The sequence below is a fragment of the Eublepharis macularius genome, chromosome 14, assembly GCF_028583425.1.
Source record: "Eublepharis macularius isolate TG4126 chromosome 14, MPM_Emac_v1.0, whole genome shotgun sequence".
Lineage (NCBI taxonomy): Eukaryota > Metazoa > Chordata > Lepidosauria > Squamata > Eublepharidae > Eublepharis > Eublepharis macularius.
The window spans coordinates 57933020-57946744 of record NC_072803.1 but is presented as its reverse complement, the minus strand read 5'-3'; the positions used below and the strand labels follow the sequence as shown (position 1 = coordinate 57946744).

Here is a 13725-nt window from a genome sequence, read left to right as displayed (position 1 = left end):
CCAATCCCCAGTGAAGTCAATGGAAGTTACACAAACACCTCAACTCCGACACTATGCCAAAAACATGACTGAAGCTAACCATGGTTTGTTTCTTTCCAAAATACATAGCTTAGAGCTGCTTGTCTCTAAACCCATAGGGTGTGCTGGAGTTGCTTGTCTGCTGTAGTTTTCTCCCCACTCCGTGCTGAGTTTCATAGAGTAGCAGCCTCAAGAAGTGGAGCAGTGACCATAAATACAGCTTCTCATTTCAGGTGACACACCAACCATGGTTGGTGCAAACTATGGTTTCTCATCCAACTGCACACCATGGTATCTCAATTAAGATGTCACACCAACTTAGAATCTTCCTTAGCCCTGGCTGAACACAATGCAGGCGTTACGCCAAAAGCAGCAGCTTCTGTCCACTTCCCCAGGGCTTCTGCAAGAGAAATTCCTTATGGACTGTAACTGCACCAGCTCTGGAGACCCTAGACCCCCTCCACTGACCTTCAGCCTCTCATTCTCCAGTTTGAAAGAGGTGCTCTCTGTGACCTGCCGGTGCAGCTTGTCCACCAAAGCATCTCTGTCTTCCCGCATCTTGTCTTCTACAGTGTTCTGCTGTTCGAGAAGGTCTGTAATTCGGCTGCCAAACAGCAGGGGGGGGGAATTATTAGCACAAAGAAAGCAGCCGCTATAACAAAATGCAGAATTACTCAACTGACATGTCTTAAGTCTCCTTGAATCACAGGACAAGCAAATGTTGCTTCAATTGTTGTTTTGTGTGCATAGATCTTGGGGTGGGGTGTTGAAATACAGACCAGTTTCGTGTCCCCATTTTCGAGACATTTTAAGGCTCTCTAAAACACACACATTAAGAACTAGACAGAATGCACATTTTATAAAGACACATTGTTTTAGGGATTTTCTTAAGAGCCAGGATGGTGCAGCAGTTAGAGTGCTGGACTAGGATTGGTGAGGGCAGGGTTCAAATCCTCATTCAGCCATAAATCTCAGTGGGCCACTCACTCTCAACCTAGCCTACCTCCCAGGGTTTTACAGCAGAGGCAGAGAAAACTACCTTAAGCTACCTGAGCTTCTCTGGAGGAAGGGCAAGACTAAAATGTTAAAGAGATTTTCTGATATAAAAAATTAAAAGCAACCCAGTGAAATTCAGAACTGAAAATGAAAGCGGCCTTTAGCAGCAAGCAGAACGTCGCCATCCATTGGAGTCAACTCTCTCAGCCCTGCACTGTTACAGTTGGGAGCGAATTAATTCCGGGGATGTCCACAAGAGAAAGGCGTCAACACTCCACCCTTCTGCTGCAGCAATATTTCAACAGACAGCCCAGCTTGCTGAAGACAGCTCTCTTGCAGAACCTAAGGCTGTGCAATGTGCTGTACAAGTGTGGGATATGATGCAGCAACCAGCAGCCAGAGAATCTCCAGTTTCTAACCCTGGTGCACGTGGAAGAAAACTTGAAAATCTGATGACGTTGCCTTAGTGCTACAAAAAGGAAACACAAGGGAAGGGGGCACGTTCCAGTGCTTCCCATTCATTTCACTGTGTCAGGCGATGGATGACAGGATACTGCAGACAGATCTCTGGCCCACTTGCAGGAAGACACCAGTACTTAGTCAAATGGATTTTATCCAGAAACCAGGTCATTTCAATATACGGTTCCATAGGTCTACTTAGAAGCAAGACAGAGCTCCAAGCAGCATGAGTAGAAAATCACTGGAATGACATCATGTAAAAGATACGTTCCTTTTACCCATCTCGTTTACTCCATTCCCCCCTCCTTCTAACTATAAACAATACTTTGGCACTCATTTTGTGTGAGAGCACTTTACATATTTGTGATATCAGGATGAGTTGCTAAGAGGCGAGACACAGCACGGGTCTGGGAAGAATTGCAAGGTCATAAACACTGAAACCATGGGAAGCCGCTGCAGTCCAGCAGACAAACACCTGTGAAAGCCTGAGAAACAGTTAGAACACTAGTCAAAGGAAACTGAATTATACTAGGATCATGTTTATAATAACTGGACTAAGCCTCAGAATCAGAATTAAAATTGGGATGGATGAATGGGTACATGACATACACGAGACACTGTCCCTCTTCCCACAGCTACTGTTCTCACTTGTCCTTTCTACTATAGCTCAGTTATCCCTGCCTCCCTGCTTTTGTAATATAACCTGCGCTCCTTTTATTCCTTCAGCCGGCAGGCCACTGAATCCTACATTCTTTGAACACTTTGGCCTTGATAGCAGACTAAGCCAAACAGCAGCAAACCTTTAGGCACGTCTGCTTTAATCAGTAGACTAGAACTTGGATTTCTTTCGGCACAGTGCCTAAAACAGCAAACAGCATGGTGGTCATCTTGACGGTAAACCACAATACACCCTATCTCAGAGTTGGGTACTAAGCTACATCCTTCTGGCACCCCATCCTAAGTTACTCAAAGCGCCAGTTCCTCTTGCTGTCCCCCAAGCACGCGATGCAGCTCTCACCTGTTCAACATGACTATCTCCAGCTCCAGATCGCTTTTCTCTTTGACCGCTTGGTTGTAGCGGCTTCTCCAAGATTCCAGGGTAGACAGCGCCTCTGTTACATAGTTGTCCTGCCAACACGGCAAGAAAGACATGTGGTTGAAAATACAACGTACAATGTATGGAGGCAGGTAGCTTAGAGGCCTTTTTGGCAGAGTAGCATCAATGCCTCCGTATGGAGGACAAAAACCGGCAGCTTACTTGTAACTGACGTTCTTCAAATGCTCACCTACACAGGTTCTGCACCGGTGCAAAAGCAGCCTTGGAATATTCTAGAGCTCTAGACAAAGAAGTGCTGCCCAAATGCATCTCCCCCCGCCCCCCAAGAGAGAGTTTTGACCTTCCATGAATGCAGCATAGGAAGGGGCAGTTACCTTCTTGATTCCTTCAAGATCCACACATGCACGGAGGATGCGTTCAACCTCATAGTATAGTTAAGAAATAGTCTGCATTGTAGCCTTAGGGGGGATGAAAAGCAAAGCATCCTCTAGGCCGATGGAGGCAGCGATTTTCTTGCTCTAGCAAGAACAGGGTACTGGCTAAGGTGACCAAATGGAATGTTTTGATTTTGTGAGATATAAAGGTATTCACCACTCCACCGCTTATGATGAACTGTAGAAAGCCACTTAATGGAACCATGCATAAAACGAATAAAACTCCTAGCTGAAGTGGGATACAGGGCCACACTCTACCACTCCCTTTTGTAACAGGGCCTGTACCTCATTGCTAGAGGAGTGCACTAAAAAAAAAATCAGTATTTTTTGGATTCAGCTATCCTTCAGTAATGATTTTATGTTTGGATCCGATTGGGAAAAGTGTTCGATTCTATAGGCTCCTGAACAAAATGCCCCCAGCTACTCCCCATTGTTCACTATGTGGGGAGAGGGCGAGAAATCCAACACTTTCTCTAGGGCACAGAAGTCTAGCCCAACACGTAAGAGCAACCACTGACCAAAAGTATTCCAATGTAAACAGAATCAATAAAGCCCAACAGAACCAATGCCAGACCAGAGAATCCCAGCAGAACAAACCTGGCAGCTGAAAGGACGCACTCCCCAAAAAATTCTCTGGTTTGGCAGCTGGTCAGCTTTCACGGACAAAAGAAGGGAGAGGGAAGGAGGTGACTCCCACACATGAATAGAATTGCACGTTAGGGAGAGCTCAACTGTCTGTCTAATCATGATGATTTTAATATAGACCACATGAAACATAGTGGTTAGACAGACAGTTGAGTTTTCCCTAACATGCGATTCCATTCACCTCTGACAGTCTCTGTCCTCCTCCCTCCAAAACCACAAAATTGCTGGTCTCAGTTACTTTTGAATATTTTGGGGTTAACTGAGACCAGCAATAGCAAAATATCCAAGAATCCCGGTATTGATTGAGATTTCTGAATATACCCAAAAATACCAATTAGGTATTTTTCCAATTAGGTATTTTTCCAGATTATTTTCCAGGTAGTTTTCCAATTAGGTATTTTTTCAGATATATTTTCAGACTGGATATACTGGATCTCACACCCCCTCTCATTGCAGAGGAAGGACATCGACTCAGTAGATCAGAAGGAGAGTCCTGAATGCAAGCCGTATGATGGCGAGGACCTAGGAGTTAATGCAGCAGAGACGGGCGGAACGATCCTTTTTGTACATCCAGTACAAACGGGAGGTGAACTGGCAGCTAGCAAGAGGCTCCAGCATACAGCAAAGCCAGAGATTTTGCCGGGCTTCTCTGTTTCTCAGCTTGACTGTTTTTGATTTTAGGTGTTAGTAACAGCTCAGGGCCAAACTGGAAGTCACACCACCTCTGCAAGATGGAACTCTCAGAGGGAGTGTGAATGCCAGTCCCTATGGCAGACGTTGCATCTAGTTCAGATCTTAGAGGTGAACACAGGAGTTATCTGCCAGGCCCGAGACTCACTTCAAGACTGGGGAGATGGGACACAAGTTCTTCCAGCAGATCTAGGGCTGTTGCTGGGATGATGTGTGACAGACAGGGGCACTCCCATTTTTCTACCTGTGCTCATGCCACAAGACAGGTATCTAAGCCTGTGTTAATCCCAAGTATAGAACCCCGGCTTGTAGAGGGAAAATCAATTCTATCCAAGGAGGGAGGCGCCATGTACGTGTAGGAGCCCAGCACCAAGCCGGTTTCGGGCACATTCAGAATTAACGCTGGCTTGATGTCATGTCTGAATATAACCTATGAATTACTACGACTACCAGTGTTGAGGCAAAAGATGGTAATTCTTTCCTTCTGACTGGAGAAGAGACACCAGAACTTTCACAGAAGCCGCTTTTTAAAATTTGCCCACTTGAAAATCATCATTTCTGTACAACTGCTGCACACCTTTGATTAAAAACAACAGCTAGCTCTGGCGCTTCCTTTCACCACAGTGGAAAAGAGGGCTGAGGGACTGGGCATGCCCCTTTCTCCTCTTCACATGAGAGAAGGGAGGAGAAGCAGTGTTTTGTGCTAAAAAGGAACTAGAGAATTTTCTGCAGTCGGCACCGTACCCACACAGTTCCCATGTGGGGTCGCACAGATGCTGCAAAAAACAAAATAGCCGCAGGCATTCTTGGTGCCCTCCTGTTATGAAGACACAACGCACAGCAGGGCTTCTTGGAGACAGCATTCCCCGACTGTGACACAACTCTCTTAAAAGCGACAGAGCGACAGTCACCTTTTCTGCTAGCTGGGCGTTCAGCTGTTCTGCGTATTCTTCGCTCCTCTCTGCTCGCTCTTTCTGGGCACGGATAGCTTTCTTCAGTGTCTCTTTATCTCTCTCCCCTTTGTCCCTCAGCTCCTTCAGCTGTTCCATGATATGCTCCACCTCTGCCTTATGCTGAGACCCAGCACGCTCCAGATTCTGAAAGGAGAGGACAGACGACAAGTCAAGGGGCCCAAAAGGATGTGCTTTGCTTAAGCCAGCTGAAATTCTTCCGCCCACCTGGCAGGCAGTCCACAAAACTCTTGTTTAAGAGCAACTCAGTTGAATGGAACATACATAGGATGCCAAGTCGGACTGAGTTCTGTCTGCTCTGAGCAAGTCTTGGGCACAGAAAGGGCTACCCGAACACCTTTTATCTGAGATTCCTTCTTTTGTTTTTAAAGCAGTATCCGTGAAGGGTGGGGAAAAAATGACAATCAGGTGACACATCTCTCCCCCACTCCCCAGAGGAACGGAACCCGGAATCTTGCATTCTGTCACCAAACGTGGCACAAACACGCAAGCCTACTTTATACCAAGTCAGATCATTGGTTGATATTACTTAGTAGTGATTCTCCAGGGCCTTTTTCCTAGTACGTGCAGCTCGAGGCCCATTAACTAGAGGTGCCAATGAATGAATGCAAAGGAAGTGCGCCACCAATGAGCTCTTCCCCAAAGGGACCATCCTGAGCTCTCCTCCCACAACAAGGTAAGGACTTGCAACCTCCTGCTTTGGGAGGCAACAGAACCAGCCAAGCAAGCAGCCGTCCCACCAGGAGGCCACTGGAATCAGAGCGCAATCCACTGAACTGAATGAACGACATCATGCTCCACGGAGCTTCAGGCCAACTTTACAAGATGCAGGGAAGCCTGCAATACAGCAAGCCACTTTCTCATCCTCTCCCGGAAGTGGCTACTTATAAAAAGTTTAGCCAAAGTTATTCTGCGATTGACTAATTCTAGAAATTTCATACAGACAAAATTGACTCTGCCACGTCCCTTTTAAAAGCCAAGTCACTCAAGATCACCAGTTTCCATACCTTGATCTGGATGTTCAAGCGGTTGTTCTCAGCTTCTTTGTTGCGCAACTGAGCCTGCAAATGGCCCCTCACAGCTTCCATAGATTTGGAGAGTTCAGATGCTGTCTTTGATTGATCCTAAAATGAGGGAGAGGTATGGCAAGGCGGGACTCTCTTTCTTAGCCACACAGCCAGATCCCACGCTTCACCATGAAGGCAAGAAGCTATGCAGTAGCACTTTTACTGAAAACACCTCAGAAAATAGGTTACCTTTTCTGTCTGTATCTGAACCAATAGATCCTCTACTTCCTTTTCTTTCTCCTGCAGTTTCTTTAATAATTGCTGCAAGACAAGAGAGACAGAGAGCATGCACCAAAAAGAATCTTCACTGTTGCTTTCCACAGAAGCAAATGAAGCAGAATTTAGCCTGAGGACCAAATGAGGCTGAGAGATCCACGAGTGGATGCAGTTTGAACTATAAATACTGCAGCAGTCTGGGCGAGCGTGGATCAGGGCCATGAGAAGGGGGAAATTTAACCCTTTCTCCATACTGTTTCCCCAGTATCAATTGTCCCCATGCTAGGTGGAGCTGCTATACACAGATAATAACCATATGATGACCTGCATGTTTTCCTATGAGGTAAAGAGCAACCACCACTTCTCACAGTTCTAAGTAGAACTGGGGTCAACCACAGCAGTTATTTAGTTTCTTGAAATGGGCAGGAGATCCATAAATAGATCAAATTTAGTTTGGCTCTATCAACACCGATGCAGGGCGAGAGAAGGCCTGTATATACGGGCTGCAGAATTATAACTAGACTTCTCTATAAAACACTACATTGGGACAAAGATCTCTCTGTCAGCAGAACACCAGGACTGGACGGGTTAAAACACTAGTGCTATCTCTCTCTCTCTCTCTCTCTGTCTGTCATGTGATGTCTTTGGGTGAAATCATTTTCAAGACATCTCTAAGAGCTTAGGCACAGAAATGCTCCAAGAGTTTTCTCTCCACACATGCATGGGTGTGACGTGACCTCGCTCTCATAAATCATGTACACAAATCTACATTCTCTTGCAACCCATACAAAATCTACAAACTCCGAAGTTTACAAGTTAGCAAGGAAGCAACTGGGAATATCCACATGACCGTCCCATGGGAAAACAGCATTCTGCATGCTGTCTTCACAACAGTCCTAAGCAGGAGTCTACAGTTCTCATTTTATAGACCTGGGAACAGCAGCTGAGAAGTCTCAGGAGTGACATGCCATCATCAGAAAATGAGTGCCTCAGGCCTTTTTTCTGGGAAAAGAGGTGGTGGAATTCAGTGGGTTGCCAGCACAGGGGGCAACTCCTGGCGGGAGGTGGTGCCCCTGGTACCACATGTGCACACGCAAAGTGCATGCATGTTCCCAGGACCGCGCAATGACGTCGCTTTGGGTCAGCTGGAACAAGGGAGAGTTTTTAAAAGTTTAAATCACCCTCAACGAAAATGGTCACATGGCTGGTGGCCCCACCCCCTGATCACTAGAGGGCGATCTGAACTCCCCTCTGTCTGGAGATCAGGGGGCGGGACCACCGACCATGTGACCATTTTCAAGAGGTGCCAGAACTCCGTTCTACTGCATTCCAGCTGAAAAAAAGCCCTGGACTGCCTGACCCACCTCTAGTCCTTTCTTTCTTATTCTAAAAGAAATGCTTCGTATAGCAGCACTCGCTCAACCTGCCGTTCATATTTCAAGGACAAAAAACTCCCAGTCTTGCAAAGATGCTCTTCAAAGAAAAGCCACATTTTGCTTCCCACTTACCGCTTTCTCTGCGTCAGAATCAGTCAACCTCTTCATCAGCAGTGCTTGTTGTTCCACCAACTTCTGAGCGTCTTTCTGCAGGAGGACAGAAAATTCACAAAAGGATTCTGTCCCAGCCCCTTCCTGCAGGCTCTGCTCTGATAAGCCGTAGGTTTCGTTTGTTCAAGTGTTAGTTCATGACCTTATCTACCCAAAGACAAACACAAAATCTGGGCACTGGAAGCCACTCGACTGATCTGCAACATGCACAATCCCAATTCAGAGGCTTAACTGCAGTGCTGATTCGTTACAGAGATCTCTACTTGGGTGGGGGGGAGCATTACTTTTAAAGATTAAGACATTGAAAAAAGAGGTATCTTTGTTTACTTTAAAGCAAAGCTCTAACCACTAAACGACAGAGCTGTATTTAAGAAAGCTGTTCTTTCCCACAGCTTATGTCTTACAGATTAACAGCCTTCTGACTAGGTGGGGTCAAAAGTTTATTTTTATTCGAGATGTAAAGTGAAAACCATATTTCTAGCCAATATTCACTCTATGTTGTCTTTAAGACTCTGATTTTAAATCAATCTAATCGGCTTTTTTTCTGGGAAAAGAGGCAGTGGAACTCAGTGGGTTGACAGCACAGGGGGCAACTCTTGGTGGGAGGTGGTGCCCCTGGTACCGCACGTGCGCACGCAAAGTGCACACATGCTCCCAGGGCCAATGATGTCACTTTGGGTCAGCTGGAATTCCACCACGTTCTAGCTGAAAAAAGCCCTGTATCGAATCAATCATCAAACAAATATACACCAATCACAAATATGCAATTATAGTACCGTTCTTTAAAGATAACAGAAGCAGATAAGCAACATGTCCCTTTCCCTGTGTATCTTAGATCTAAAAAGTAAAATACAATTTTCAGAATCTCAACATCTTTTTGAAAGATTAGATAAACACACCCAAGGATCCCTGAATCTCTCTGACTTGAGTTGCTTGAGACTATCTAATAGACTCTGTATCACATGAAACCCGTCTGACCATACCAAAACCCACCAATTTGTCACTTCCCGTGGCCTGGGATAAGTTCTTCTCTGAGTTTAAAGCAAATCCTTCTTATGGAATATATAATGTAACAAACATTATACTTGTTCAGAACAAGCTAATAAGACTAGTCTGGGCAGCCGTCCAACCACCGTGCTTTATCTCATTCAAAGATCCAATAAGAACTAAGGAGAGCAACATATGCCTTGCAAATATGAAAATAATGGTCAAGCTTGCTGCTTTTCGTTCAGTAACTATCTGAGGCAAAGATCTGTGACGGTGTCATGCCTGGATGGACAAGTAATCATTTGCAAGCCATGGCTGCTTTCAGATGCCATGCAAAGGCCGCGCATTTTGGCTCGCTGGTAACGTGAGCCAAAATACGTGTCTCCCTTGCCTTATGGCTGCAAAAGGCGGTTCTCAAAATGCACTAGCAAATACCTCCAGAAATCTCAGAAGCCAGAGGGCAGCTAAGTAAGTTTTCTAGGACTTGATGGAAATGCTTTAGTAGCCCACATTGCTCCCCTGACCATGACTAAGAAGCCCAGAATCATGCACAATAACTCTTTAAATGCATATTAAGATATTCTCATGACAAGCAAGACCCATCTAACCCCAGCAGCTTTTCTTCAGCAATTCTATGTATGGAACATTGTGCACTGCACTTAGTGCCTAATTTTAACTCCTGAAAATTTCACTGTTCTGATTTTTAAAAGGATCTCTCTCTTTCACAGTTCACCACGTTTTGCCAGAAATATAAGCCCAGATGATCAGTGTCTCCTGCGCTGCCACTCATCTTAACAGCTATTCCCAGTTGCATCTCTCCTAGCCACACTCCGCACTCTACTGGTTTGAATCCCACTGCTGCCATGAGCTCAGTAGGTGGCCTTGGGTAAGAGTGGCAAGACTCTAATATGGAGAGCCGGGTTTGATTCCCCACTCCTCCACTTGAAGCCAGCTGGGTGACCTTGGGTCAGTCACAGCTTCTAGGAGCTCTCTCAGCCCCACCCCCCTCACAGGGTGATTGTTGTAAGGATAATAACAACATACTTTGTAAACTGCTCTGAGTGGGTGTTAAGTTGGTCTGAAGGGCAGTATATAAACTGAATGTTGTTGTTAAATACATGACATCGTCAGTCACAAAAGTACCCCGTGCACCAAATACCACCCCTCAGTTCCATACACGCTTTTATTAATTGCACTTTTGCAAACATAGAAAGAAGCCCATCTGAGAAAGTTCATGCTAAATTATCATAGCTGATTCCTCTGCCTCATTATTTTGACGAGGATTTGCTTTATCGCATTGGCCCAGAGATTAGGGTATGGCAGGGTAGAGCATCAAACAGCCCAACAATGCTACAACGCACAAAACAAGCAATTCAGATTCCAGTTGTTAAATCATTCCACAAATAGAAGGGCTGTCTCAGCCTTTGTGCTAAGAGCGCCACATGAGAAAAACAAAACCAAATCTAAATACAGGTACGTAACTCCTCTCACCAGTACAGTGTCTGGAAGCCAGTACTGTGCGGTAGTTAGAGTGTTGGTCTAGAACCCACGACACCCAAGTTCAAATCCCCACTCTGCTATGGAAGTTTTCTGGGTGGCCTTCGGCCAGTCCCACACTCTCCACCTAACCTAATTCACAAGGTTGTTGTGAGGATAAAACAGAGGGGAGAAGAATGACGTAAGCCACTCTGAGTCTCCAGTGGGGAAAAACGCAGAATATAAATGAAGCTGTATTGTCGAAGGCTTTCACGGCCGGAGAACGATGGTTGTTGTGGGTTTTCCGGGCTGTATTGCCGTGGTCTTGGCATTGTGGTTCCTGACGTTTCGCCAGCAGCTGTGGCTGGCATCTTCAGAGGTGTAGCACCAAAAGACAGAGATCTCTCAGTGTCACAGTGTGGAAAAGATGTTGGCAGGTCATTTCCACACTGTGACACTGAGAGATCTCTGTCTTTTGGTGCTACACCTCTGAAGATGCCAGCCACAGCTGCTGGCGAAACGTCAGGAACTACAATGCCAAGACCACGGCAATACAGCCCGGAAAACCCACAACCATAAATGAAGCTTATAAGTCTTCAAGAAGTGTACGACTGAGAAAAGTGACAGAATGTTCCTGCAACAATGTTATGGGAACTATGGTTGTTGTGGGTTTTCCGGGCTGTATAGCCGTGGTCTTGGCATTGCCACGGCTATACAGCCCGGAAAATCCACAACAACCATCGTTCTCCGGCCGTGAAAGCCTTCGACAATACATTATGGGAACTGTTAGCTTCACACGCGCTTCTGCAGAACAGGATCCCCAGAAGCTATTTTCATGCCACTCCCAATTCCATGGATTCAAAATTACACGCAGCAGGAATCCAGCACCAAACTCCTTGAGCTGCAGAGTGACCTTTTATACAGGGTCCACTTCTCGCTACAGAGGCAGTTCCCCGGCCACTCACCTCCCGGCCGTGTTGCTCCCTAAGCAGATCTCTGAGTGTCCGGTTGGTTTCTTCAAAAGTATTCAATTTCTGCATCAACAGTTCTTTTTGTCTAGTAAGGGTGTTGATGTCAGAAACAGTCATGTGCTTCTCCTGGGTGGGGTGGAAGAGGAGGGAAAAAAAACAAACAGTCCGGGGTTGTTAGATCTGCTGATTTGCTGTACAGCTCCCAGCGCAACTGCACAAAATAAAGCTTTGCCAACTACACAAGCGACAGTTACTTGTGTATCTGGCACATTAGGCTCTCTCTGGAAAATTCTAGCTGGAAGCAAACATCTACACTTCAGCTCTTTGGGCACACACAAATAAAACTCTATTCTTGCTTAATTTTTACTTTTCTCCCTACATTTCAACAGAAATCAATGCGGGACGGTTTCAGGTGGGTAGCTGCGTTGGTCTGCAGTAGGAGAGCCAGATTCAGATCCAGTAGTACCTTAAAGACCAACTGGAATTCCAGGGTATGAGCTTTCGAGACTCAAAGCTTTGACTCTTGAAAGCTCATACCCTGGAAATCTAGTTGGTCTTCAAGGTAGGACAGCCTTCCTGCACATCTCATTGAGTAGAAGTAGAGATCTGTAGATATTCAAACCTTTAAAAAAACACACACACATAGGAAAAAGTACATAAACTTCCTCACCGCTTGAAAACCAGCTGAACAGCAAAGTGGCTCTCAGATGGCTTTCAAAGGGAATTTGACACATTCAGAGAGGAAATGAGCAGCAGTGGCTATTAGCCACACAAGCTAAATGAAGCCTCCATCTTTAGATGCAGTATATCACAAATCCTGAGGCTGAGGAAGGGAAGGGGGCGGCAACAAAGAAAAGAGTCACTGCCTTCGTTGCCTGCCTGTGAGCTTCCTGGAAGAGCCTGGTAGGCCACTGTGGGGAACCAGAGGCAAGACAAACTGGAGCGCTGGCCTGATCCAGCAGGGCTCCTCCTGCATCCTTAATTACTACCCTCCCACATGCCGTCAAAAGCCTGAGATAGAATTTCTCTCCCTGATGTGCAACTCTTCTGCTTGCAGCAAGCTTTGCCATGAAAAAGCACCCCAAAAGCATCCTGTTCCACACCCATTAGTAGTGGTACAGTTCCACCACATTCTGCTCTATTTGCAGAACAGACCCTGGTAAAACCTACTGGGAGAAGATAAGGAAACTGGGCCTATACGTTCCCTCTGCCCCCCACGCCAGTTAGACTATCTCCCCGCAACATCTCCTGCCCACTTCTCCTTTGATCCAAGCAGCTCTCCTACAGCTGACACGTACAGTTTTCAGCTTGCCGATCGTATCCTTCAGGGCTTGAATCTGCTTCGCTGCCGCCGCTCCATCCATCTCTGCCTCCACTAGCTTGGTCATCAGACATTCTTTCTCATGTTGCAAATGCCGCTTCTGCAGTCTGGAAAGCAAGAAGGCTGTCAGAAGGCAGAGGAAGCATCTGACTGCACACCCTCAAAAGAAGATCTTTCACTTGGGGACCAGATCCGTGACTGCAAGTAGAGGCAGAGGCCTGCACTACACCATGCACATAGTACCTTTTGCCCAGCTTCGGTACAAGGTGGCCACAGTTAGACATGCTCTTGGGTGCTTCTAGAGTGGACTACTGTAACACACTATGCAGGACTGCCTTTGAAGACTCTTTGAAAGGCTTCAACGAGCGCAAAACAAAGCAGCCAGACCAATGACAGGCATGAATTAGCAGCAACCAGGGCTTTTTTCCAGCTGGAATGCGGTGGAATGGAGTTCCGGCACCTCTTGAAAATGGTCACATGGCTGGTGGCACCGCCCCCTCATCTCCAGACAGAGGGGAGTTGAGATTGCCTTCTGTGCCGTGGTGTGGAGGGCAATCTAAACTCCCCTCTGTCTGGAGATGAGGGGGCGGGGCCACCAGCCATGTGACCATTTTCTCCAAGGGCAACCCGCTGAGTTCCACCACCTCTTTTCCCAGAAAAAAAGGCCTGGAAGTTAGTGTGTTGGAATAGTACCAGGGAGATCTGGATTCAAATTTCACCACTTCTGTGAAGCTCACTAGGTGACTCCGGGTCAGTAGTCTTCTCTCATCCTAACCTACCCTGAGGTAGTTGGAGGAATAAAAATGTGCTAGATGTACTGTCAGTCCAATTCTGTAGAAATTGTGGGACTTAGAAACACATTTCCAACAG

The 13725-nt window shown here is 46.2% G+C and overlaps 1 protein-coding gene across 8 annotated transcripts in view; it reads right to left on the bottom strand.

Annotated features, from left to right (window-relative positions):
* The window catches only part of ODF2 (outer dense fiber of sperm tails 2), a 40520-nt gene that overhangs the window by 15071 nt on the left and 11724 nt on the right, over positions 1 to 13725 (bottom strand). For all 8 annotated transcript variants that reach the window (XM_054997991.1, XM_054997993.1, XM_054997992.1 and 5 more), the window contains 8 exons: positions 12833 to 12962; positions 11529 to 11660; positions 8062 to 8136; positions 6527 to 6598; positions 6278 to 6394; positions 5211 to 5396; positions 2492 to 2601; positions 487 to 622 (listed from right to left, as the gene is read on the bottom strand). In XM_054997991.1, coding sequence (XP_054853966.1) covers positions 487 to 622; positions 2492 to 2601; positions 5211 to 5396; positions 6278 to 6394; positions 6527 to 6598; positions 8062 to 8136; positions 11529 to 11660; positions 12833 to 12962 — 958 coding nt within the window. The remainder of the gene's footprint in view (positions 1 to 486; positions 623 to 2491; positions 2602 to 5210; positions 5397 to 6277; positions 6395 to 6526; positions 6599 to 8061; positions 8137 to 11528; positions 11661 to 12832; positions 12963 to 13725) is intronic.